This window comes from Populus alba, chromosome 14 (assembly GCF_005239225.2).
Source record: "Populus alba chromosome 14, ASM523922v2, whole genome shotgun sequence".
NCBI classification, from domain to species: Eukaryota; Viridiplantae; Streptophyta; class Magnoliopsida; order Malpighiales; family Salicaceae; genus Populus; species Populus alba.
The window spans coordinates 16092996-16119207 of record NC_133297.1 but is presented as its reverse complement, the minus strand read 5'-3'; the positions used below and the strand labels follow the sequence as shown (position 1 = coordinate 16119207).

The 26212-nt window shown below is 34.7% G+C and overlaps 4 protein-coding genes across 4 annotated transcripts; 1 reads left to right on the top strand and 3 right to left on the bottom strand.

The window, feature by feature from the left end:
• Positions 1-2936: 2936 nt before the first annotated feature.
• On the top strand, positions 2937-6413 carry LOC118045059 (indole-3-glycerol phosphate synthase, chloroplastic). Its single transcript, XM_035053605.2, has 10 exons — positions 2937-3271; positions 3349-3582; positions 3654-3830; positions 4379-4453; positions 4594-4638; positions 4744-4908; positions 5228-5306; positions 5474-5556; positions 5709-5777; positions 6069-6413. The coding sequence occupies exons 1-10, from the start codon at positions 3119-3121 to the stop codon at positions 6150-6152; spliced, it is 1164 nt and encodes a 387-aa protein (XP_034909496.1). The 5' UTR covers positions 2937-3118; the 3' UTR covers positions 6153-6413.
• Positions 6414-7396: 983 nt separating this feature from the next.
• LOC140954546 (uncharacterized) lies at positions 7397-11870 on the bottom strand. The gene is made up of 10 exons (XM_073404604.1): positions 11450-11870; positions 10805-11040; positions 10362-10451; positions 10021-10189; positions 9626-9924; positions 9370-9563; positions 8712-9190; positions 8063-8187; positions 7853-7978; positions 7397-7711 (listed from the first exon to the last, which is right to left on the bottom strand). The coding sequence occupies exons 1-10, from the start codon at positions 11868-11870 to the stop codon at positions 7397-7399; spliced, it is 2454 nt and encodes an 817-aa protein (XP_073260705.1).
• Positions 11871-13816: 1946 nt separating this feature from the next.
• Positions 13817-17221, bottom strand: LOC118045131 (protein NOI4). Its single transcript, XM_035053917.2, has 3 exons — positions 17066-17221; positions 14917-15108; positions 13817-14182 (listed from the first exon to the last, which is right to left on the bottom strand). The coding sequence occupies exons 1-3, from the start codon at positions 17069-17071 to the stop codon at positions 14141-14143; spliced, it is 240 nt and encodes a 79-aa protein (XP_034909808.1). The 5' UTR covers positions 17072-17221; the 3' UTR covers positions 13817-14140.
• Positions 17222-19048: 1827 nt separating this feature from the next.
• Positions 19049-23374, bottom strand: LOC118048920 (acetyl-CoA acetyltransferase 2). Its single transcript, XM_035058804.2, has 15 exons — positions 23244-23374; positions 22703-22752; positions 22402-22500; positions 22124-22297; positions 21908-22013; positions 21685-21823; positions 21091-21168; positions 20944-21009; positions 20748-20833; positions 20325-20424; positions 20095-20205; positions 19968-20009; positions 19670-19756; positions 19439-19541; positions 19049-19313 (listed from the first exon to the last, which is right to left on the bottom strand). Exons 2-14 carry the CDS (start codon positions 22728-22730, stop codon positions 19452-19454), a joined length of 1206 nt encoding a protein of 401 aa, XP_034914695.2. The 5' UTR covers positions 22731-22752; positions 23244-23374; the 3' UTR covers positions 19049-19313; positions 19439-19451.
• Between the last annotated feature and the right edge of the window lie 2838 nt (positions 23375-26212).

The window sequence follows — 26212 nt, the reverse complement described above, 5'->3', positions numbered from 1 at the left end:
CATAAAAATTTTAAATTGAAAATTGAAACGATAATGTTTGTATTTTTTAAAAAATAATTAAAAATACCAAAATCAAGTGGTCAAAAACTCTGAAACTATTATTTATTTATTTATTTATTTTCCTTTTCCTTTTCGTGACCAAAATTTAGGGACACAAAAACCAACTAAATTTACTTTCCAAGTTCAATTTGCTTTGATGGTTTGTTTATTAATCAAGATTGCACTTGCAAAGTATTATACTCTAAGAAAACTACTCTAAAAAGTGGGATATGCCAAGTATTACGTGCATGAAAGGGTGGAAGAATCTCATCGACTCCATTGGATAACAGGTCAGACCTGACAAACCAGGCCGGTCTTCATAAACAAGAGCGTGTTTCAAAATTGTATCTTGTCCATGATAGATGAAAGTAAAGACTGACATCTTCGCCGATGAAGGTAACGTTAAACAAAGAACTTAAGATGAAGGTAATATTAATCAAAGAACTTAAGCATCCATTAAGCATAGCAAATCGAGAGTTTCCTACAAGAATTTAAATTTGGCATGATACATCATAATAAATTTACAATAAAAAAATTAATCTGAATCGAAAAAACATTTTGCCAACTTAATTAATCAACCATATTTGAATCAGTTAACCGATTCATTTAATCAAACTGGTGGACCGGTTTTTCAGTTTTTCAAAAAAATTAAAATTTAATTTATTTTCAACAATTTATCAATAGGAGGAATAGTTTGTCTAATTAAATCAGCACTCAATAATCTATTATTTTTTTATTTTTTTATAATAGTTGATTTTATTAAAAACATGACTATCTAGACAATAGCCATAAAAAGAAGATGAAGAAACTTAAATTGAGATATAATAAAGAAAAATAGACAAAACAAATCAAATCAAAATATCAATAAACTCTATATTAGTTTGTTCAAAATTTAATATCATCTGTACTGATTAAAAAATAAAATCCCAAATATATTTGAAAAGATATTTTATAAGCATTGATAGGCAATACATTTTTATGTTTATATATGCGCTCGGTATCCAAGTAGAAGCTCACGATTGTATGGCATGACATAGCTATAAGCAAACATGACGTTCTCCTATACAATATATTTTGTAGGATCATTACATTGATTATAGTAGATGAAACGATGCTCATCAAAGATTGTATCGAATTTGAGCTTCAATGGAGGATGTATCGAGCAATGTTTTTGCTTTATTCATCTTGATGTTGCAGGGAGTTGGGTGGGCATGGGGAAATGAGCTTTACCACTTGAGCAACATGGCGAAAACTTAGGATATCATTTAGAAGAGGCTGAAAGACGGTCATGAATCCAGGAAGCTAGGAGCACTGCAATACTCGCATGCAAAAACCAGCTTGTCTCTAAAATCAAGATGGGCACTGTGGGGCTGGCCTGAAAGCTTGTGTTTTCTTTTTATAAGATGCATAAATTGATGTTGGTGCTTGAAAATGTAATGATTGGGAACGATATATCAAGGAGGCCAGGAAGCACAGGTTATCAGCTAGCAAAAATCGAGGTACGTGCAAATTAACCGGACATTTCATATGAAAAAAATAAAAAATTTTGCTGTACTAAAAGCTATGAGGCATGCATAGCCTGCTATAAACGCAGGGTGGATACTGTAAAAATTAAGTACCTGAGATTGAAGGCTCTGCTACTATTATGATTATAAAATCATTTGAATGATTACTACTGTAAGAATCTTCAATGTTCATATGATCAAAAGACGATGTTGTTGAAGTTTGATGAACACATTTGGCTAAAAGGTTTATAAATCAATGAAAAAGGCTCTTGTATTGAAAGCTACGAGGCATGTATGGCCTGCTATAAACGCAGGGTGAATACTGGAAAAATTAAGTACCTGAGGTTGAAGGCTCTGATACTATTATAATTATAAAATCATTTGAATGATTAGTACTGTAAAAATCTTCAATGTTCATATGATCAAAAGATGATGTTGTTGAAGTTTGATGAACATATTTGGCTGAAAGGTTTATAAATCGGTGAAAAAGGCTCTTGTACTGAAAGCTACGTGGCATGCATGGCCTGCTATAAACACATGGTGAATACTGGGAAAATTAAGTACATGAGGTTGAAGGCTCTGATGCTGTTATGATTATAAAATCATTTGAATGATTACTACTGCAAGAATCTTCAATGTTTATTTGATCAAAAGATGATGCTGTTGAAGTTTGATGAACATATTAGAAAGAACATGTTCGCAGAGCAAGTGACCTTGCAGCATTTACCAAGATTACAAATGCGCTTGGCAAAACTTACCTGTTTTGTTTTTATAACATAACGCATGATGGCTCATGGATTGAGAGAATTTACACCTGGGGGACTCAAAAAAAGGTGATAATAAATTTGGTCGTTAATTTATTAATAATTAATAAAATTATAATTTGAATATATAGGAAAAAATAGATGCTTAATTGTTACTGGTTTATTATTATTTCTACTTATTTTATATTTTATTAACTTTTTAAAGTAACAATTAAGATTAATAGTAAGAAACTGAACCCTGTAATAAAGATGAGAGAAAAAAAAAACATTTATGAAATATCTGGTTGGAGAAATATATATTCTTTGCTGAAGAAGAATAATTGATTAAATTTATGGACCTTTCTGTTATCTTTTTTTTTTAATTTCTTACAAAAAAATTGTTGGAAATTATGTATGATAAAAAAAAATTATAGAATGCACTACTTGTTCCATGAAAAAAAGGGATTTTTTTTTATTAATGCTTATTGAAGATTTATTTAATTGTTAATTTTAGAATTTATAAGGATTAATCTAAATATCTTACATCAATTTAAAAAAAAAAAAAAATTAATGTAGAGGTAAAACATCCCGATACAATTAATCAAACTCCAAAAAAAAGTAATTAACCCAATAATCAATGGTAGATATCCTTCCTCATCAAGCAAACACAATCCGTCTGCGCGTACATTCACCAAATGACATCTCCCTCCCTCCCCTCTTGTTTTTATTAAGCTTCAAAAACAAATCACCAGCCACCCAAAGCCAAGCCAAGCCAAGCCATCCAGTCCAGTACCTTTCGAGTTTCAAAAGAATTGCAGCGAGAGAAAAGAAATGGCGGGGTTGACTTCTTTGAGATCAACAAGGGTTCCTTTCCTTACCAAACCCAAACCTTCTCCTCTCCATCACAGGCCCAACAACTTCTCCATGAATCCGAACCCGGGTGCCGGGAATCGGTTTCCCGTTACCTCCATTAAAGCTCAACAGGTTCGTTTGTTATGTGGATTGATTAGTTTTCTGAATTGTTATTATTATTGGTATTAATTGATTTATTTAATTTGCAGGCTGAGGCTTCAACAGTGAACAAGGAAGATGAGCTAAAAGCGAAGGATTGGGAAGTGAGGATGCTGCAAGAAGAGGTAGCTGCTAGCCAAGGTATAAGAATCAGACGAAGGCCACCCACTGGCCCACCTGTGCACTATGTGGGACCCTTTGAATTTCGGATTCAGAATGAAGGCAACACTCCTCGTAACATCCTTGAGGAAATTGTTTGGAACAAGGATGTGGAAGTTTCTCAAGTAAGTAATTTCTTGATTTATTTATTTATTTTGTTAGTGAATATATGAATTATGGTGGATACTGTTTTCAGATGAAACAGAGAAAGCCACTTTCTTCGCTGAAGAAATCTCTTGAGAATGCTCCTCCCACAAGGGATTTTGTTGGAGCTCTTAGGGAAGCAAATCATCGAACGGGGTTTCCTGGTTTGATTGCTGAAGTCAAGAAGGCTTCACCAAGTAGAGGGATTTTAAGAGAGGATTTTGATCCTGTATGTATATGCCCTTTTTGTTAATTAGTAATACAGGCGGGTTGTGTTTGACATCATCTAATGCATGCTTTCACCACGACTAATCACTATTTTCTGGTTCTATATGTTTTTCAGGCTTACACACTTCTTTTTCATGTTTCCCTTGTAATAATTGATTAGCTTTTCTTGGTCAATTTATGTTTTCTGAGTTTTTGTTGTAGTTTTCTGAATCTGTTTTTTTTCCAAGATGACCTTACAGTTATTTGCTTAGACCTTTCTTGTAATATGATTTTCATACAAATCTATATAATTGTGATTTTATTGCTACAAGTAGTGCTTTAATGGTTTCAGGGTTTTTTTTTTTTAATTTAAAACTGGGAATAACCTTAAACTAGGGATGGTTTCTGCAATTTTGGCATTTTGAATGGTGTGCAAATGTTTTTGAAAAATCAATGGGGGGTTGCGTAGTAATAATGCATTTTCCCCTAAAAAGCCTTCAAGAACTGCCACATTGGCCTGGTAGTAATCATGTTAGTGATTTCATCATGACTGACTGTTTCCCATGATAGGTTGAAATTGCCAAAGCTTACGAGAAAGGAGGAGCCGCATGTCTTAGTGTTTTGACAGATGAAAAATATTTTAAGGTATGATTTTCTTCCTGGACATCCTTACCAAGCACATTCATTGTATTTTTCATTTCCTTTTTTATTAGTAGGATGTGTGGGTATTGTAGCAAAATCATTTTATATGTTCTTTTAATTTGATTTTGCTTTGATAAATGAAGGGGAGCTTTGAAAACCTGGAGGCAATAAGAAATGCTGGAGTAAAGGTATGCTTTTGTGTTCTGCTATTGCTCAACATGTAATGTATTGTACATGCTTGCCTACATCAATGAGAGCATAAAACATGATTCTAATGCTAGCAAATTATGCAGTGCCCCCTGCTTTGCAAAGAGTTTGTTGTGGATGCATGGCAGATCTTCTATGCTCGGGTTAAAGGTGCAGATGCGATTCTTTTAATTGCTGCTGTTCTTCCTGATCTTGACATCAAATACATGACTAAGATATGCAAGATGCTTGGTTTGACTGCACTTGTGGAGGTCTGAATGGTGCTCCTTTTGTAATTGTTACACTTCTTTGTTACTTTTGTCTATACAGGCATCCAATGCAACATTTTCTTTTATTACATGCTTTGGACAAAATTTGTAATTCCTGATACAGAATTTTGTTCATTGTATTTCTCTTTTTGACCAATTATTAATCTGATGGAACATAGACAAGTTTCTAACCAATCCTTCAATTTGTTTTTCTTATAATGCTTTGTTTTTTGTAACATTCAAGTTTAACAGCACCATTGGCATAAAATAATTTATTTGGTTGGTGATCTGAAGTGTTGTTGCTCTTGCTGTTTATCCATAGGTCCATGATGAGAGAGAAATGGATCGCGTACTTGCAATAGAAGGGGTTGAACTTATTGGCATCAACAATCGAAACCTTGGTATACCTCTCAACATCTATAAACTTGCTTTTTCGATGGACCTGTATAAGAAGCTTTCACTTTCAAGCATTTTCAGTTTTTGTAATTATACATGTCATATGCTTTGCCAAGTTGTTCTACCACCTACATATCGACTGACAATATTTCACTTATGTGTGCGCTCTCAGAAACATTTGAGGTTGATATCAGTAACACAAAGAAGCTTCTTGAAGGAGAGCGTGGTCAACTTATCTGTCAAAAAGACATAATTGTAAGTGCCTCTTGTCTTGATGAGTGGTGACAGCTTATCTGATTGTGACCCTCTGATTAGTTGGACTAGTATTCATCATGTAAATGTGTTGTTTCTGACTCTGGTGTTCTTGTAAACTGTTGTTTTGATGGGTTCTTTGTTGGACTGTGCAGGTCGTTGGGGAATCTGGGCTATTTACTCCTGATGATATTGCTTATGTGCAAGAAGCTGGTGTCAAAGCAGTAAGTCTACAAATTGAAAACTCCATGCTAGATGTGCAATTATGCAAATGTTTGAAACCACAGTATATTTTCTTGCCCAATCATGCAGTTCTTGATGGCCTATTGTTAGAAACAAATAATTATGTTGTGACTCGGACTTGTTATGGATTTTCATCCCAATAACTTGATTTGTGTTACCCATGCATGTGAATAACAAATCCACAGTTCGTTATGTGAATCCATAACACCGCATTTGCAATGGATAATTATCTAGTGCATATTAGATGTTGAATATGCAATGCTGTCCTGCAGGTTTTGGTTGGGGAGTCAATTGTGAAACAGAGTGATCCTGGGAAGGGAATATCAGGACTTTTTGGTAAAGATATCTCCTTGTAAGCTCAAAGTAGGAACATCAACCTTGTTGTAGCTGGCATAGAGTGAAGTTAAACTGAGGCACTTGTTACTTACATATACGTGTTCCTGCATCCTTATTTCTCGCCATGCTTTACCATGATGTCTTGAACTGTAGCGGGAATCATTTTGGGGTTGGTCCAAAAGCTGTATTTGAAACATGTACGCAGTGTTCATTACAATGGAAGAACTGTAAAATTAATGATGGATTTCTTACGAAGTAGTGCATCTGGTTTTTTGGTATTTGATTTGACCGTAACGAGTGTTCTTGGTCCAAGCTTGCATCGGAATAATTTGGAGTGAAGAAGCTTTACGAGACTGGTTGTTAAAGTTGTTGCTTGTGCTTATGGTTTATGTATTTATTTTGGAAGGGTCAATACAACCAAAGTTATAGCAATGTCACAGGATAATGCTGCTGCGCATGGAACATCGATTCCATTTCTTACCTTCATAGACATGCTCGGATTTGAATGTGGTGTTTCAAGTCAAACCATATTAAAGTCCTAGAGATTTAGACGCTCAAATGGCTGGCTGGATTTGTTGTCTGCCTTGGAAGAAATGGAACCAGTCAAGAATTTCTATGGCCTTCTGCTGCAAGTCAGGTATGCTAACTTCCAACCTGGATAAGTGCTCCATTTCTTGTGGGAAAGCATGTGAGATTATCCATTCTCCGACAGAGTAGAAGAAATTAGTGTCTAATATTTTGGTTAAAGTCTGTGCTAATGATAAAAAGAGGAGCCAAATAATCCGTCCCATGGAGGCATGAAGAGTAGTACTTGATTGTCTCTGTAATCATATTCTATATTCATGAAGAGTACTTGAATTCTCACAAATTCTTCCGGTAAGCTTGATTAAAGTTAATGGAATAGCCATCCTTTAATTAATTATATCATTATTAATAATTAATCTAATTTGAACAAATCAAGTGCCACATTGTTAAGCTTAGCTTAACAAAATTGAAGAAATAGAAGAAAAAACAGAGAAGGAGAGGAAGAGAATTCAGAAAAAGGAATTCTAATTATTCTTTGCGTGCGTTCTAAGTCATCTGCTTCCCCTTTTTATATCCTCATGTCATGCATGACATGCTTACTAACAACTAACTGAATCTAACTAACTTCATGTGCCAATCAATTATTATGTTAGTAGTAACAGAATAATTGTAACCGTTATTATTCCAGTTGTAACAATAACCTTCCCTTGAATGCTTTCTTGACACTAAGAATGCTCAATTAAGAAGCTTTGAAGATTGCTTGGCAATCTGGGAATTGCTTCTGTAGATCAAATAGGTCTTCCCAAGTCGAATCTTCGGGATATAGGTTGGACCATTGAACCAAAACTGCAGTGGCTACTCCATTACCCTTCTTCATCAACTTCCTGTCCATTATAGCTAAAGGCATGATTTGCATCCGCCCTTTTTTATTTGATATTGGAAGCTTTAACTCATAAGCCACCATCCCAATCTTTTTGATGATTTGAAAGGGACCATAATACCTGGGGTTGAGCTTGAGGTTTTTTCTTACGACCACACTATTTTGCCTATAAGGCTGCAATTTAAGGAAAACCCAATCTCCCTAGTCAAATTCCCTTTCTGTTCTTTTCTTATCAACAATTTGCTTCATCTTGTTCCTTGTCGTTTCCAGTTGCTTCTTCAATGAGTGATCCATGTTTGCCCTCTTCTACAGTACTGCTTCCACTGCAGCTATTGGAGTTGGTTCATGTGCCAACCATTCCCTCTGAGGGGGAGCATAACCATACAGTGCTTTGAAAAGACTCATGCCGAGGGTTGAATGATGGCTTGAATTATACCACCACTGCGCCAATGACAGCCATTGAAACCATTGATTAGGCTAATGCATGGTCATGCACCAAAGATAGGTTTCCAAACACTGGATTGCCCTCTCGGTCTGCCCATCTATTTGTGGATGGTAGGCGGTGCTCATCAACATCCTAACCCCCAGCTTCTTGAATAGTTCCTTCCAAAACACACTGGTGAAAATTCTATCCTTGTCAGTGACAATCACTGCAGGTAATCCATGGAATTTATAGAAATGATCCAAGAATAATTGTGCAATGTCTTGTGCTGTGAATGGATGTTTGAGTGCAATGAAGTGTTCATATTTCGTGAATCGATCCATCACTACTAGGATAGCATTTCTCCCTTCTGAACTTGGTAAATCTTCTATAAAATCCATGGTCACAGCCTCCTATGCATCTCCAAGCACTGACAGGGGCTGTAATAGTCCTGGATATGTCACTCTTTCTACCTTGGCCTACCTACACACATTACATTCTTCCACTACCTTTTTCACCATAACCTTCATCCCATACTAATGAAAGTTTGTCTTCAGCCTTCTGTAGGTATTCGGAACGCCCGCATGACCCCCAACATATGAATCATGAACATATTTAACCGATTGAGCTTTGAGTTGTCCTCCATGTCCAACCACTATTTTGCCTTTATATCGTAGGATTCCCTCATTGTAAGTGAAGTCGGGTTCCCTGCTGCACCTGTTAATTTGTTGATAATAATAGCCTATAATTTGCAGTCCTTCTCATATGATGCATAAACATCTTCATACCATGCAGGAAGTATATTGGTAATAGCTATTAGGGTCCTATTCTCCTTCGTAGATAGGTTACTATTGCCCTTCCTAGACAAAACGTCAGCCACAATGTTCTCTCTACCCTTCCTATACAATATCTTATACTTCAATCCCAACAATTTCAGCAGGCCTTTCTTCTGAATTGGAGTATGAATTTTCTGATCCAACAAATATTTTAGGCTTTCGTGATCAGTTTGGATGATGAATTGTTCTTGTTCTAGGTAGTGCCTCCACTTCTCTACAGCCATAAGAATAGCCAGGTATTCCTTTTCATTGATGGATAATCCCAAGTGCTTTGCACTTAAGGATTTGCTGAAATAGGTTACTGGTTTTTCTTCTTGGCTTAATACAGCTCCCAAGCCATAGTCACATGCATCTGTCTCCAACATAAATGGCTTGGAGAAGTCGGGTAATGTGAGACTGGGGCCTCACAGAAGGCTTGTTTCAAAACTGTGAACGCCTGCTGAGCTTGTATACTCAAACCATAATTGTTTTTCTTCAGCAGGTCAGTAAAGGGTTTACTGATGATTCCAAAATGTCGGATGAATTTCCTATAATAACCAGCCAATCCAAGGAACCCTCTCAATTCCTTCAAAGACTATGGAGTGGGCCAATTGGCTACAGCCTCAATTTTTCTCTTGTCTATGGCCACTCCTTTGATGGAAATCACATGCCCCAGGTACTCTATCTGTTGTTCCCCAAATGCACACTTCGACTTCTTAGCAAATAACTGGTTAGCATGCAATGTCTCCAAGACTTGTCTAAGGTGAGCAAGGTGCAGCTCAAAGGTGAGCTATAAATCAGGATGTCGTCAAAGAAGACCAGTACAAATTTTCGCAAGAAGGGTTCCAGAACGCTATTCATCAATGCTTGGAAGGTGGCCAGGGCATTTGTGAGGCCAAAAGGCATGACTCTAAACTCGTAATGCCCATGATGCGTCCTGAATGCTCTCTTCTCAATGTCCTCCTTGTACATTCTGACTTGGTGATATCCTGATCGCAGGTCTAGCTTGGAGAAGAACTTGGATCCATGTAGCTCATCAAGGAGATCATCTATAAGAGGAATAGGGAATTTGTTCTTGATGGTCTGCTTATTAAGCTGTCGATAGTCTATGCAGAATCTCCATGTGTGATCTTTCTTTTTTACAAGCAAAACTGGAGATGCAAATGGACTAACACTATGCTATATCACTCCATTGGTAAGCATTTCTATGACTAACTTCTCTATTTCACCTTTCTGGATGAACAAACTTTTGTATGGTCGAATGTTGACCACCTGGGAACCAGTTTTCAATAGGATTTTATGGTCAAACCTCCTTGCTGGTGGTAAAGTTTGTGACTCTTCAAAAAGCCCTGTAAATTCCTTTAACAAGGATTCAATCTCTATAGCAGCCCCGGTTGGCTTTTCTTCCCCTTCCACCTCCATAGCAAAAAACTATCCAATTACATCTAGAATCACGTCTTTGAAGCTATTCTGCTCTTTAATTGTTGTTATCATGTGTAAGTCAGAATTGTGCACTATCCCCTTTAATTTTACCATTCTGTCATTTTTTTTTTAATGACAACCGCAGCTTGATGAAATCAAAGAGCACTGGAGAATACTGCTTCAACCAATCCACACCAAGCACTATATCATGCCTGCCTAATTTCAGCACCTTCAGGTTGGCCTTGAACTCGTAGCCCTGCATGAACCAAGTAAATCCAGGGCTTTGCATCTCACACAACATTATGTTTCCATTAGCAACAATGACTGCTAGCAACGTGGTTTTGCTTTTGGCCACATTTAACTCTGTGATTGCGCCTTCATCAATGAAGCTATGGGTACTCCCACTATCTATCAGAATTATAAGGTCCCTTCCTTGACAGTTTTCTTTAATCCCGATAGTATTGTAGGTATCATTTTATGCCAATGCATTTAATGATAATCTGAATTCATCTATCAGCCTCCTTTCTTGGCATTCATCTTGCATTATGTCTTCTAGTTCCTTCATTTCCTCACCCTCTTTTTCCTTTACTCCTTCAATCATATGTAAACCTTTTGTATTGCATCTATGTCTCGGAGTGTACTTGTCTCCACACTTGAAACACTATCCCAGCCTTTTTCTCTGCTCAAATAGGCTATCTGAGTGAGGTTTTGATCCTTCCATCCGATTTGGATTAAAGGCAGTGGCTGGAGTATTGCTGGCCATCCTTCCATTGTTGAATATAGCACCATTACGTTGCGCTGGTCTGGACCCCCTAGATAGGGCATTATTAGACTCTTCTTGCCACCTAGCTTATTCAAATGTCATTAGCACATTTAAAGGTTTCAAGATTTTCAACATTGGTTTGATATCCTCCTTCAGCCCACTAATGAAGTTAGAGACGTAATAAGATTCTGCCAAGGATGGATTTAGAGCACTCATCAATGATCTTAACTCCTCAAACCACTCTATGTAATCATCCACACTCTTATCTTAGTTCAGTTTGTTGAATTCTTCCATACTATCCTCTCTGCTGCCAAACCTTCTACAAAGAATCTGTGCAAATTCTTCCCAATCCATCCAAGATTCATTCTCCCTTACTAATCCTTTGAACCAAACGTCTGTCTTGCCTTCTAAGTAATAGGAGACCACTTCTACCCACTAGTGTGCAGGTATTGTGTTTAGTTTGAAATACTTTCTGCATTTTCATAACCAGCCTCGAGGATTCTCTCCTCTAAATGTTGGCATTTCAACCCTTGGCAATGGTATGTTGTATCCTATCTTATGAAGTTCTTGCCCCATCATTTGGTCGCCTCTGAACTGATTCCTGTGTCCTGGAGCGATTCTCTCGACTGAAACTGGCATTCTTGTTTCCTTCTTAGTGCCCGGGGTCGTCAAAATGCCTTTAGAATTAGTTCCAATGTCCCTTCTCGCAGGTTGAGAAGCAATGAATTGTTGGAACTGTGTGGATATTGTTTCCATTTGTAGGGCCAGCTGATCAATCATGGTGCCTTGTTCCATCCAACATTCCTTACTTTCAGCCATAGATTCTTGCCATTCTAGGTGATGGCTCTGCAGCTGAGACTCCAACTTTTTGCAGTTCTCGTTCACCGTCTTGAATTTGTTGCTTTCTGTCATGCTCTTATACCAATTGTTAAGCTTAGCTTAACAAGATTGAAGAAATAGAAGAAAAACAAAGAAGGAGAGGAAGAGATTTCAGAAAAAGAAATTCTTATTATTCTTTGCGTGCGTTCTAAGTCATCTGCTTCCCCTTTTTATATCCTCATGTCATGCATGACATGCTTGCTAACAACTAACAACTAACTGAATCTAACTAACTCCACATGCCAATTATTCTGTTAGCCATAACAGAATAATTGTAACCATTATTATTCCAGTTGTAACACACATGCTAGGAAATACCAATAAAAAAATATTTTTCTCCTATCATGGCAATCACCAGTCAGGACACCTCTCTTTTCCAGACGTCAAAACCAAAACCTCCAAAAACCGCAATGTCGGCGGCGAATCAAAATACACGGCCACGCGCCGCCTCCATTGAGCTTCGGAACTTGATTGATGTGCTTGGTACAACGTCTTCATGGTCCTCAAAGGCGAGGAGCTCACCGTGAAGTGCCAAAGCTTTGGCGACAAAGAGGACTCCTTTTTCGAGCGAGGCTAGGAATGTTAAGCTCAGCTTAACAAGATTGAGAAAGAATAGAAAGAAAAGAGAACAGAAATTGAGAAAGAAGAGAGAGCAGAGGAGGAGCAGAGAAATGAGATTAATCTTCTGTATTTTCATGTTCTTCAACGCGTTTCCATACACCAGTTTATATACAATGGTTTTCCCTCCAATTACAATTGATTCAACCCCTTTATTCAACTACCAACTAACTCGACAGCTAACTACCTCCTAACAATTCTTTGCTTGAAGGCTAGCAATTCTGTTCTGTACTGGAAGCAGTACCGGAGGCTTGCACTCTTTATTTGTAAGCTAGTAATTCCATGGTAACTTGAATCATAACAATACCCTTCCCTTGAAAAGGTTCTTGACCTCAAGAATCCATAACAAAATCTGGAAACTGCTTGCTCAATTCCTCTAGATCTTCCTACGTTGCCTCTCGATTCATTTGGAATGGATTGAATAGGATATAAAGTGTTCAAATAATCATAACTTAATGTGAATATTCTTAAGGTTTTTTGTGAGGAAGATTTTGCAGTGATTGGTGTAATGACCTGAACATCTGTTATCATTCTACGTCAATTTGCTTTCATTTCATTTGCAATTCTTCTGGCTGTTAGCTATCTGTGGTTACTAAGAGGTCATAACTGCGCTTCTTCTGAAACAGAGTCTCTAGCTTCATCTTCTTCGAGGATTTGGGGCAATCTATCGGTTAGAGAGGAGGGATGGCCTTTCGTTTGGCTGTCTAAAACCTGCAAACCCCATGATTAGAGGATTTGAGAATCAGAACTACGAGTGAGGTTTGGAGTGGGAAAGCAGGGCTGCCACCATCCAATCGCGTCAATCCTTTTCCGAGGTAAAACTTCTTTAATGGCTAGACTAAAACCTCGACGTGGGACAAAACAAACGATCTTGCGTTGCCCGAATGTTTTGTCGGTTAAGAGACAGATAATTTATGTGGGTTTCAGTTTCTAGTTTGAAAGAGAAAGGGAAAACCTCTTCATCCATGTCCGTTCATGGAATCTGTCCAAATGATGTCTTGGCTTAGGAAACTTGGCGCTCTCCATTCGAAGCCTATGAATAAACTATATGGGAAATTTAATTGAGGAATTTTTGAATACTTTAGGGATCCGATTGAGACAAAGAAATTCTCTAGGATTTCAATAAAGGAAAGTAGGGTCCAACAATGGAGGTTAAGGTAAATTGCCTTGATATTTTATTTCTTCTCCATCTTCTGAGTCTCCACCATTACTAACATTTTCTCATCAGCTATGATAAAACAGGGACACGGAACCCTATCAACAACACAGAGCCTCCGAACCCTTGGGTTCATTATGGCACCAAAACGTTGCAGTGATTTCTCTGGTATTTCATCCTTCATGAGGTATAATAAGCACACAAATACACACACGAAAATCATATAACTCGAAACAAAACATAGAATGTCACAGCAGTGTTGCCTAATGGGACATATTGAATGGAGCAGACAAGCATAAACCTCAATAATCACCCATCGGTATTCATAAACAGAAAATAAAAGTGTTCTTTCATCACATACTTCCCCAAGCCCTCATCGTTACCAAAGCTCAAGCCACAACAAATAGATTTCTGCAGGACCCATCATAGCTTCTGAAAACAGCTCCAGTCTTCCGGATTGTATGCTGTGGCTAGGTGTAGATAAATAATATCTTGCCATCAGTGCTCTTACAATGCAAGAGCCACTTCATTATTCTGCATGGGTAGCTTGTATGCAGCAAAACCATTTTTTCTGCAAACCAATAATAAATTTTGAAGTATCAAACATGATGCAAACCTAGAATTTGTTCAATTTAGCAACTGTTAATAAAACAAAGCATTTTATTGTTGCTCATTGATGTGGGTTTTGTCCAGGGGTTTAGTCCCAGCAATTAAGAGTGTGATTGGAAAATTCATAACAACCAAGTACAATTATTTATTATCTAAGAGACTACTTCAGAAAAAAAAAGGTCCCAAATTCATCCAAATGAAAGCTACTGAGGAAGATAGTGTGTTGCTAAAATGCTCAGGAAATGATAGAAGACTGAAAATACTTGTGAGCAATGATTTACTTTCCTTTTAGTTTTCTACCTCTCTGATATGTAATAGCAACAAATGAAAAAACCCTAATTCTGAAAGAACATAGCATGCACATTTTAGAATGAAGTAGCATGTCCCAGAAGTTGGGATCTCCGTTTATTATTTTGAATTGCTGAAGCAATTCCCAAAGTAGCACTAGCACAAGCAAAATCTTCATGATTGGAAAAACTTAAAATTCAAGAGGCAATCAGTAAACAGTATTGAGAATTATTTAAAAAGATTACTTTCATTAATGTTAAGTGAAAGAAAAATACATCCAAGTTCAAGATTAAGGCATGGGACTGGTGGCGTGATGTGTGAGATGAAAATGCTTCCAGCTGATAATGGCAGAGTATTTAACCTAACCCAAAAGCCAGCGAAATAAAATAAGAACGGTTGTTTACTTACAGTCTGAGGCTTTCCAAGAGTATTAGCAGCACCAGGCTTGTATGTGGAGGAACTATCCTTTGTTGGTGAGTCAGGCTGGCCACCTGTCTTTTTTTCATTCCTAGCCTTGTTGAAGATTACTGTGAATCCCTCAGCTGATGCTGGGTCGTTGACATCCCATTCCCCGAACTTTGGCAATGGTTGGTCCTTTTCCTGAAGAGGTTCAAAATTCACACGAAAAGTCAGTCATCTCAGGACAAGACAGCGAAAGGGATAACTGGAAGGCATAATGATATCTACATTATTTCCCATCACTTTTTTCCCTTCGACTGGCAAACAAAAAAAGGATCTTGCTGATCTTGTAAAATAAGGAATAGCAAAGTATAAAAAAATAAAAAGAGAGAGGGAACAGCAAGATTATATATTAAATGCAAGATTGAAACAGATACATCGAACCTTGAAGCAGATACATCGAACCTTGCATGCACTGAAACACATGCCATTCAAGCAAATGGTAATATTCTAATTTATGACCTGGGAGACATTCGATGTTAAACAATATAATAGCATGCATTCCCAATCAATTAAAATAAAATAAATCCATAACAAAACAAGAAAGGAAGACCGGTATATTAGGTTCATCAACACAAAAAAAGATGGCATCTTGAATAATAATTGACCACGCCCAAAATAACCACAAGCGAGCAGATGGCCTCGTAGGCAAGATTAGGTAATTTCAAGGTACAATCCACAACTACATAAATGGCGTTACTTACTTTATCACAAGGCTCATTCTGGAAAACAACTTGATTTAGAAAAAAACAGCAAGGCCACATAGATAAGCAAACATACATGCTCTCTATAGTGTTGGCTACCGAAATTTTTATCATCCATTTATATCCTTGTCCACATACAACCACTGCTGCTTTGACTATAAAAATCCTCTTCAACTTTCTATAATTACCCTCTTGGAGTCTCTCACAAAGGGTTCTAGTTCAACAATGATTACTGTGACTGAAATATTTTGTTTTTGGTTTTTCCATAACCAACATCAAAATCTAACATAAACATACAATCCCAAGCGTGCCACATCAGGTCATCTGGGCTAAGTTTAAGGTTGGTATAGGCTATTCATGTGTACAAACCCTGTTTGGAAGTGTTTATCTTTCTCAGCAGAGAAAAAGAATGGACCGGGATTTCATATAAGAACACAAGATACTAAATCAAAACTCAACTCCCATTGAGGAATATGATCAGGGAGGGTGTGCTCATTCAATTTGTAGTATCAGCAACACTTTATACGCCTTTAACAAACTCATTTTTCACCTAAAATAAAGCCCTCGCTCTCAAGCTTCCATAACATCCATGTAGACCTAAGAGGTAAGGCCTGTTAACATGATGTTGTATTCATTTATAAGGCAAAGACCACCACTAAATAACTCTTTAAAAATCCATGCTGGAAGACAATCTCTACAAATGAATAGAGCTGCATATATAAATTTGCATTCGGTTACAAATTGCCCTTCGCAATTGTCAGAAAAAGGAACCAACATTCTCCATTACTAGGTTCATATAGCAGGATTGATTTCTATATCTGCATGTTAAATAGAGAGAGGAAAAAAAAAAAAAAAACAGGATGTCAACAAATCGAACAACCCAGTTTAGCTTGGATCTGTTAGACTTGCATACATTATTGTAGCGAACAAACACGTATTCAAAAACAATTAGCCATCGAGGCATAACCGCCTATCATTTCATTAGCTAAAATACATGGAGGCCGTGATCGCCCTTGATTTTGACAAGGCGCAAACTAACAACTCATTTTCTTAGGAAGGCACTGCACGACCCGACCTAGTAAATCATCACTTGCGGCAATCTTCTAACACTTCATTTCATTTTCAGACAACATAAATAAGCATCATTTATGCAGGAACTTTGCGCAATCAGCCCAAATTATAATTATCATATATAAAGAATATATCATCAGAGCTAGCTGCAATATTTATGAATTACGGTAGAAATTAACATAAGAAATTAAAGAGAGAGAGAAGAAGATGAGAAATGTTAAAGAAAAGGAATAATAAAATAAACGCCGCATAAAATAAATAAATAAAAAGAAGGTTAATTATCATATGAAATGAAGAAGAGATTTTTCGGGTTGAGACAGTACCGCCATTATTTAGAGAGAGAGAGGAAGGGAAGCGCCGCTTGAGTCTCCTCCTCCTTCCTGTTAGCTGTTTCTGTGATGATGATGATGGTGGTGGTGGTGATGATGATGAGGGAGTTTGAGAGCGTGAGTGGGCCAAGTTGGGCCGAGAGAAATGGAATCGATGGTAGTTATAGTCTGTGGGTCGGTGGGGGCCCACAAGGAACGATTAATAAATAAATAATAAGGAAAGGCATAGCGTAAGCTTGTTTGGGTCAGGGTCTACAACTTCAATTGCAGTGTTAATATCCAGCTTGGCATGGCCAAATTGAAAAGCAAATTATCATAATTTTATTTATTATATTTCCAAGTTGAGCAATAATATGGTAGGTACTAGGTACCTCCTCTCCTCTACACCATTTTTTATTCATGTCAATTATCCATGCAAATTCAAATGATCCTACTCTTTATTAATTATATATGATTTGATTTTCCATTAACCCATCTTCACTACAATTACAAAAAAAAAAAAAACCAATATTCCTCAGTCAATTACCATAGCTACGGAGTGTAAACACGATGGACTGGAGCAGTATTAAATATTAACTCTTATAAAATTTTATCTTTTTTATTAAAAAAAAATAGTACAAAATATAATATCTTTAAATAAATTTATTAAAGGAGGTCAACTAGAAACCAATATTTATCTCAAAATAAATCCATTCTCTGCACTATTTAATGAGCAATAATTTCGTTTTATTTTCTCTTACATAAATATTCAAGGTGAACAAAGAACAATTATTTTTTATTTTTAGTTATAAAATAGTTCAATTTATCAGCTCTTGAGTTTGCTTTTTAAATATTATTAATTTGATTTTTTTAAAATTTCAGTCATTAATAATTTATATAATTGTTAATTTTAAAAATAATAGAATTAATTGAGATATATATAAATTTATATAATTGTAGAATTTTAGAAGTAGTAGAATCAGAGCCACGATGGCTTGTTTTTTTCCGGACTTCGCATCTGCTTTTGTTTTCAAACCCAACAGACCAGATGGTCCCAGACATTGTCCCATGCCCAAAAACCAAAAGAATTCTATACTCCAACCCAGATTTATTTTTATTTTTTTCGGAAGAAATAGATTAATTACACCTCACAGATTACTATGCGCTGTCACATGATATGGCCTGCTTTACATATTTTTATTTTATTATCATTTATTTATTTTGCTTTCTCTGACTACAGCTCCTGCAACCTCTTAGAATAATAATATGGGTCCACGCCCAGGACAAAGACCACAATCTTCCCTTAGTGAATCACGATGTACGTAAGGTGGATGGATTTAAAAAATATAGTTATGAGTATTTTTTAAAATATTATTTATTTAAAAATATATTAAAATAATTATTTTTAGTTTTTAAAATTTATTTTTGATATTAACCTATCAAAATAATTTAAAAATATTAATTTAAAATAAAAAAAATAATTTTTTTAAAACACGAAAACAAATAAATATTAATAAATACCGCAAACTTTATTTGATTATGTTTTAAAAAACATCTAAAATTTTTATTTTTTTTATTTTTTAAAAATTATTTTTTTATATAAACACATCATAATCTAAAAATATCAAAAAAATATTAATTTAAAATTAAAAAAAAATTAAAAAAAATCTTTTTTAAAAAAAAAACACGTAAATAAACAAAATCTTAATAGATACCCCAAACTCTGTTTAATTTTGTGTTTTTAAAAATATTTTTAAAAAACATTTAAAAAAAAAATTTAATTAATAATTTTTTGATATTTTTAAATTATTTTAACACATTGATATCAAAAATAATTTTTAAAAAATAAAAAAAAATATTTTTTTTAATAAATTTATAAATAAAAAACAGCAATACCAATTGCACTCCAAATAAAAAAATAATTTGAATTTAAAGTAGATAAAACTCAATTTATTTTATTTTTTATATTATTCTAGTTATAATTATAGAGCTGCCATGTAAAACTCGAAATAATTCTACTCGCTATTTGATTACAACCTCTGAACTGGTTACAAACGTGTTGTAATTTTATTGGATAAAAAAAATATCAAAACGAGGAGAGAAATTGATAGGCATCTGTTCTTCTGAAAGGTAAATACAACAACTAGTCTAGGTTATTAGAGAAGAAATTGAAATGAGAGACGGATGAAATTGAACGTTGACTTTGATGTTGACGGAGCAGAGGTTTATCTCACTTGATCGAGTCCCCATCCTTGTCTACCGCCTGAAAGAGAGTTACGTTATCGGACTAGAAATCTTGATTTTTCACCCACCACCATTATCAAGTGAGGGTCGAATCGCATCAAGCCATCATCTACGCTAGGTATTTGCACGAGATTTTGTACTCACCAGATATTGCAAGCTACAGAAGCTCTACAACTACGGCGGAGGCACCTCCGCCTCCATTGCAAACACCACTGACACCATATTTACCATGTTTCTGCTTCAATACCTACAGTACCATGACAACTGTACTAAGAGTCCACGCACTCACATGAATACGGGAGGGAGAAGGGGCGGGGGTAGGAAGATGTTATTAACAGCTCAGTAGCAATTCAGTAGAGGTTGAAGAAAGCATACCCCTAAAAGTGTGACCAAGATACGAGCTCCGCTACAGCCCAGTGGATGCCCCAAGGATACAGCTCCACCATGCACATTGACCTTCTCCTGTAAGCAGGATAAAAGGGGTGCTTCGTCAACAAGAATGAAATGCACAAATTTCAATGTCAACAAACATGAAGGAGCTAAATGAGATGATATTGCAGTCATTCATTAACATTATTAATCCATGTATCTTGAATATTAAAATCTTTACAGGTGCTGAGTAACACTGTATGCACACAAGGATTAGCAGAGGTCAAAACTCAAAAGCACTCACTGGATTAAGTCCAAGCAATTTCTGATTCGCAAGAGCCACCACCTGCATATAGTGTGACATAAATGGTGATTTTTATCATCAAAGATAGATGACCGAAACAGGCAGAAGATAAAGAATGGAAGCTCACAGCAAAGGCTTCGTTTATTTCATAGTAATCAACTTGGGAAGCATCCAAGCCAGCATTTGAGATAGCTTTAGGTATGGCGAGGGCTGGAGCTGTTGTAAAAAGCTCTGGCGCCTGCACAGGGAATTGCACATGATTAAGCAGTGCGTGGCATTAAAAACTCAAAAGACAACGTAATTTAAACTACACAGTATCAAGAAAATAGTAATTTCCCACCCAATTTAATGAATTACCTGAGCAGCATCAGCATATCCTGTAACCTTTGCAAGCACCTGCAGTCCAAGCTGAAGTGCCTTCTCTCCACTCACTAGAACTAAAGCAGCAGCACCATCACTGTTAATGAGAAAATTACACTTTTAGTAAAACATTTGGGCACTTGTTACCATGATTTTAACATGCTAGAGGTTCAAAAAAAGCTGAAAGAGATATAACAAGGAGAAACAATGTTTATAGCTCTTCAGGAAAAATATCCGTTGGGTATGGTGTTTGGAGATGCTCATAATGATGAGGGAAGTAAGGTGCTGGTATCAAATGACTACACTGTGGAAGAGATAGACCTCTAGTAGTCAAACATATAGCTATTTCTCATATTCTGACCTAACTGAATAATTAAAAGAAGATGGATAAGTAAATTGAAGGTGAGAGAAATATTAAACCTTATGCTAGAGGCATTGCCAGCAGTAACCGAGCCTCCAGATTCTTTGAAACTTGGTCGGAGCTTCCTCAATTTTGCAGCATCAAACTGGCATGGCATAAAAGCAACATAGAAAATTTAAGAGCAGAGCAAGTTGGATACTAATAACTAATTCCCAACATCAGAAGCAAGGACAAAGGACTGGTTTGGAAACATACCTTTCCTAAACCTTCATCCTTGTCAATAATTGTTGAAGGTCTTCCTCTTCCTCCAGGGACTTCAACCTGTGCAGTAACAGTTTAGATATACAATATTGACAAAAGCAAGCAAAGGAAATATTTTCAACATAAAAATAGATTTCTAACCGGAACAATTTCCCATGCAAAGGCACCACTATCTTGCGCAGAAATACCACGCTCAAAGCTCTGAATAGCGTAGTTATCCTGCATAAATCACCAAGATCCTAGTAAGAAACTGATTTGAAATTGAAAATAAAGGTCGTAGGTTTGAGGCTCTACGTGGCTGTGAGGACAGCCGAGATTCAGAGACTTGTGTCCATTAATCTAGCGCCTCCAGCTTTTATCATCATGCCCTCACTGGTAAAGCTGCCCCTGATACAGTGATACCAGAGGACTGAAGGCTTATGGTAACCATGGGTGTAGATAGGCTGGCTACTAGAGGGAAAAGAAAAGGCAATGGGAAAATGTGTGTTCAAGAAACTGAACTGAAAAGAGGTAGAAAACAAGCCAGCAAACTGGCTGCGTAACAGTTTACCAATTAATATTGGGGTTTGTGGCTAATACAAGGCTAGGTGTGATCAAAAAACATCAAATTGTCTATAAGATAATTCACTGACCACAAGACCATAAAGTAGATTTGACACTATATTATGAAGAAAATACGTAAATCAAAAGCCATATCTAACAATGAGGTTCTGTCCTATGGGATTAATACAGTACCTGGTCGTCCCTGGGTATTGAATGAGTATCAGCGCATAATTCAGCACAATTTCCCATTCCATAATCATTATAAACATCCCACAAACCGTCTTTGAGCATTCCATCAACCAGTGAATCGTGTCCAAGTCGGGATCCCTTCCTGCTTGAGATAATTGAATCATAAAATATTCAATGGAGTTTCAAAGTAATGGAACTGACTAACCGTAATGAGTGTCACACTAACCTTGCTTCTGCCAAGTACTTAGGGACATTTGACATGCTCTCCATGCCTCCAGCAACAACAACATCATTAATACCCAACTGGATACTCTGGGCTGCAAGCATGGTTGCTGCAACATCCCCCAAAAAAAAAATTAAATAAAACCTAAAATGCTTTAGTGATATTTTCTTAACATAAAAGGAAGAAGTAATTAAGAGATCAACATGATATCACGTGCACCTTTCATCCCTGAAGCACAAACTTTGTTAATGGTCGTGCAAACTACTGAATTAGAAATTCCTGCGCCTAATGCAGCCTGCCTAGCAGGAGCCTGTCCTAAATTCGCACAGAGAACATTGCCAAAAAACACTTCTTGCACAGTTGAAGGATCAACATTGGCCCTTTTAAGAGCAGCTACATATCAACAAGCAAAGGAGAGTATTTATCACCAAATGCCAAAAAGAATGTTTCATAAACAGAGATTAAGCCAATAAGTAAACACAAGGCTGTATTCTGACCTTCAATAGCTATAGATCCGAGCTTGGTCGCAGGTAAAGATGACAGTGAACCCAGAAAGGCACCCATTGGTGTACGTGCAACACCAACAACACAAACATCTGCGAAAAAAATTAAATCAAGAAAATTGAACAGCACATATAGAAACTATATTTGAAAGTTTTCCACCAATTTCATAAAATGAAATGTTGATAAAATAAAATTAAAATAGAGCATCAGGACTATACAAAGTTTCAGCCACAAGGATTACATTCAATTAACATGCATGTATAGATTTATCAAAAGAAAGAGAAAATACGGCACCTCTCGGCTTTATCTCTGCAGAAGTCATTGAGAATATTGGAAATGAAAATCTGCAAGAGATTACAAACCCAATTAGCCTTTGATTGCAATTAAAAGAAAAATAATTATGGTAAGCATAAGCATAAACATAAATGAGCTGTATAAAAAAATTATTTAAAAAAAAAAAACGACACAAGCTTTAGATGATCCGTCTTTTAAACAGTTGATATTAATGAATTAATGAAATGCTTAGTTAATCAGTTAAGGAAATCCGAAATCAATAGTAGAAAAAGCATGAGACATTAGATTATTATTATTATTATTATTATTATTATTATATAGTTTCCAAACGAGACGCGTATGCTTTAATTACTTAAAACACGAAAGATACTCACATCAAAGGCTGTTTGTTTACTGAGAAAATATAGAGAGAAGAAAAGCTAAGAAAACAGACAGATGGATGGACGGATCAAAGGATGAATAAACAGAGGTAAATGAAAAAAAACATTATAGAGAGAATTTATTAGAGAGGAGAGTAATGAAAGAAAGAAGAAGGTTATACCTGCAATACGAGACGCAGAGGACTTTTCGAGAGATCCTCAAGAAATGAAAGCGGAGAGCTGGAGAGAAGTTTAATGGCAGGATTTGAAGTGATACTTCTGTATATATAACAGAAAAAGACTGGGAGTGTTTGGAAATAGGCAACTGCCCACCTGCAAAATAATTAATTTAATATTCGGAGTATTATAAAAGTTTTTTTAAAAAATATATTTTATTTAAAAATATATAAAAATAATATATTTTTTATATTTAAAAAATTATTTTTTAATATTATCATATTAAAACAATGTATATATTTACCGTTCGTAAAAAGTAGAAATTGGGAATATCAACTTCTTAAAAAAATAAAAAAAGATAGGATGGTTTAAATTTAAGAAAGAAAGAGCAGAAAATTAAGTAAATAAAATTTTGAAAGGATTTTGAAGCGTTGATTACACCACATTTATAAAGATTTCAACTGTCCACATTCATTAATAATAAAGAAGTTCATCATCAATAATTAAAGTGGGTCAAATTATTTTGACATCAACAATAATAGCAAAATAATTTAATAATATTTGTTAGTGTTGTTGGATTTTATTTTGTTATGATTTTTCTAACAATATTGGTAATGTCATAATCAAAGCTATAATGTATCTCACAAGTCTGTTTTTTTTTCTTACACCATGTTTATAAAGATTTCAACCATCCAAATTTAATAATACCAAAGAAATTTATCACAATAATTGAAGTGGGTCAAATTTTTATATAAGGATAATACTGTATAATTTAATTATTATTTTTAATATTGTTAGATTTATTTTATTGAGATTTTTTTAATAATATTGATGATATTATAATCAAAGCTATAATATGTTTAAGGATTTTTTTTTCTCTTTTTTTTTTATTGTAATTATTTTGTTGTTTTTAAACAGAGGGTGACCCACTCTGATTATTGTAATATTTTATAATGATATTAACAATATATTTATAAAATCTTTTTTCTCTCTCTTTCATTTTTATTCCTAAAATTTGTGCTATCCTGTTTTAACAACTCTTTAGAAGTAATATTCCTAACATCAACCTCTCGCATGGTTATTAATCTGATTGGCCTTTTCTTATAAGAGATATTTGATATATTCGGGAATTCTATTTTATAGTATTCTCTTAATGGGTTTTGTATACAATAAAAATCTTATATTTTATTATTTCCACCTCATAAATGGTTATTTACCTTCTTCTTTTCTTTTTTTCTTTTGTGTTATATATCATTGATTTTGATTCCAAGAAAGTATTTATGAAACAATAATAGTTTGGAGTATAGTTGCGGTTTTTTTATTTGTTTTTTCGTACCGAAATGTATTAAAATGATATTTTTTTATTTTTAAAAAATATTTTTGAAATCAGCGCATCAAAACGATATAAAACATAAAAAACAAATATTAAATTCTAGTAAAAAAAATAATTTTTTTTAAAACACAAATACAACTATATTTTCAAAAACTCTCTAAATTTCACTTCCTAGGTGATAACCCTCAGAGATTTTAGCATGTATTTTTATATATAAGAGATGATTACCGGTTATTTTTTATCGATTTTATTGACTTTTAAAAAAAAATAAAAAATAAAAACTTTGTCTAAACACTACGAAGAACGTGGAAATAAAAAAGAATTCCAGGGAAGACCAGTAGGAACATGAAAAACAATTTAGTATAAAAAGGTGACGTTAAGTAAGGACTGACTCTTTTCTTTTCTTTTTTTTTGGTCAATATGGGTTGGTTTGACTTGTAACATTATGAGTTTTAAGTATAAATTTGTCCCTCTATTTTTTTCTTTTAAAAAAAGAATTAATTAGTTGCCCTTGTTAAAAAAAAAAACTAAAAGAATGCGGTGAATTTATTTTGCCCCTAAATACAATGCATGGGTTAATCTGTTATTATTGTCTACAATTTAAATCAAAATTATTAAATCAAATGATTTTATTAGATATAATTAAATTGATGACTTGAATATTAAGTTTTTTTTACTTTTTAAAAAAAATATTGTCATTTGAGCATTTTTTAAATACTAAAATATTTTGGATGACTTGCAATATAGTGTGAGTCATCATATAATTTTAAAAATTAATTATTAATATTCTCCATTTATTTTATGTTATTTTCTTGTTTTGAAATATAAAAATATTTAAAAATAATAATTAGATATTATGAAAGGTAATTTTATTTTATTCAAACATGAAATTATGAAAGTTCCTTAAACCAGTTTGCACATAAATTAAAAAAAATTAATTTCTATTATATTTCATCATAAAAAATTAATTATTTTAGAGCCTGTTTATTTTTTTATTTTAAAAGTATTTTTTAAAAAAAAATTAAACTTTTTTATTTTTAAAATTTATTTATCATTTAATAAAAATAATTTTAAAAAATAAAAAAATATATATTTTAATATATTTAAAAAAAAAACTTTTAAAAACAACCATAAAACCACCTCTATTTACACAAATTGATAAGCTAGAATCTGGCCTAAAAAGATCATAGATTCCCAATTCTGAAGGGTAAATCAACTAATCAGATATTATATATTTTTTTAATAATCACAAGTTTAAAATCTTTTAAAACTATTAGAGGGTTATATAAATATTAACTTTAAAAATTATAAAATTAATTAAAATATACATAAGTTCCCCAAAAATCCATGTTAATTAAAATAAAAAATCAAAGATTCCCGGGCGTGTTTTAACATCTAAAAAATACCGACGCTCTTGTTTTTTCCCCCCTGTTTTCTTTTGTCTTTTACTCCTCTCCCTTTCGTCTCCCTCGCTGTTTTTCATTTATTATTATTATTATTATTATTATTATCTTGGTGGGTGCAGCGATTACAAGATATCACAGACAACAGCGGCATCTCTCTCAGCAGGTAACGGAAGAGAAACAGTAAAATCAATAGGTACAAAACACAGCATCTTTTTCAATACTTGAATACATTTGG

Bases quoted from the DNA above. Each gene is read 5' to 3' on its own strand.
- LOC140954546 (XM_073404604.1), bottom strand. From the start codon at position 11,870: ATGACAGAAAGCAACAAATTCAAGACGGTGAACGAGAACTGCAAAAAG. The intron at 10,190-10,361 runs GTGCTCTTTGAT...TTTGCTATGGAG, and splicing joins GGTTGAAGCAGTATTCTCCA to GTGGAAGGGGAAGAAAAGCC. The intron at 9,925-10,020 runs GTTTGTTCATCC...TTGCATCTCCAG, and splicing joins CAACATTCGACCATACAAAA to TTTTGCTTGTAAAAAAGAAA.
- LOC118045059 (XM_035053605.2), top strand. From the start codon at position 3,119: ATGGCGGGGTTGACTTCTTTGAGATCAACAAGGGTTCCTTTCCTTACC. The intron at 4,639-4,743 runs GTATGCTTTTGT...CAAATTATGCAG, and splicing joins TAAGAAATGCTGGAGTAAAG to TGCCCCCTGCTTTGCAAAGA. The intron at 5,778-6,068 runs GTAAGTCTACAA...GCTGTCCTGCAG, and splicing joins AAGAAGCTGGTGTCAAAGCA to GTTTTGGTTGGGGAGTCAAT.
- LOC118045131 (XM_035053917.2), bottom strand. The intron at 14,183-14,916 runs GTAAGTAAACAA...ATTGGTTTGCAG, and splicing joins CTCTTGGAAAGCCTCAGACT to AAAAAATGGTTTTGCTGCAT.
- LOC118048920 (XM_035058804.2), bottom strand. From the start codon at position 22,730: ATGACTTCTGCAGAGATAAAGCCGAGAG. The intron at 21,010-21,090 runs GTTAGAAATCTA...GTTACTGCACAG, and splicing joins TTGCATGGGAAATTGTTCCG to GTTGAAGTCCCTGGAGGAAG. The intron at 20,206-20,324 runs GTAATTCATTAA...TTCCCTGTGCAG, and splicing joins GATATGCTGATGCTGCTCAG to GCGCCAGAGCTTTTTACAAC.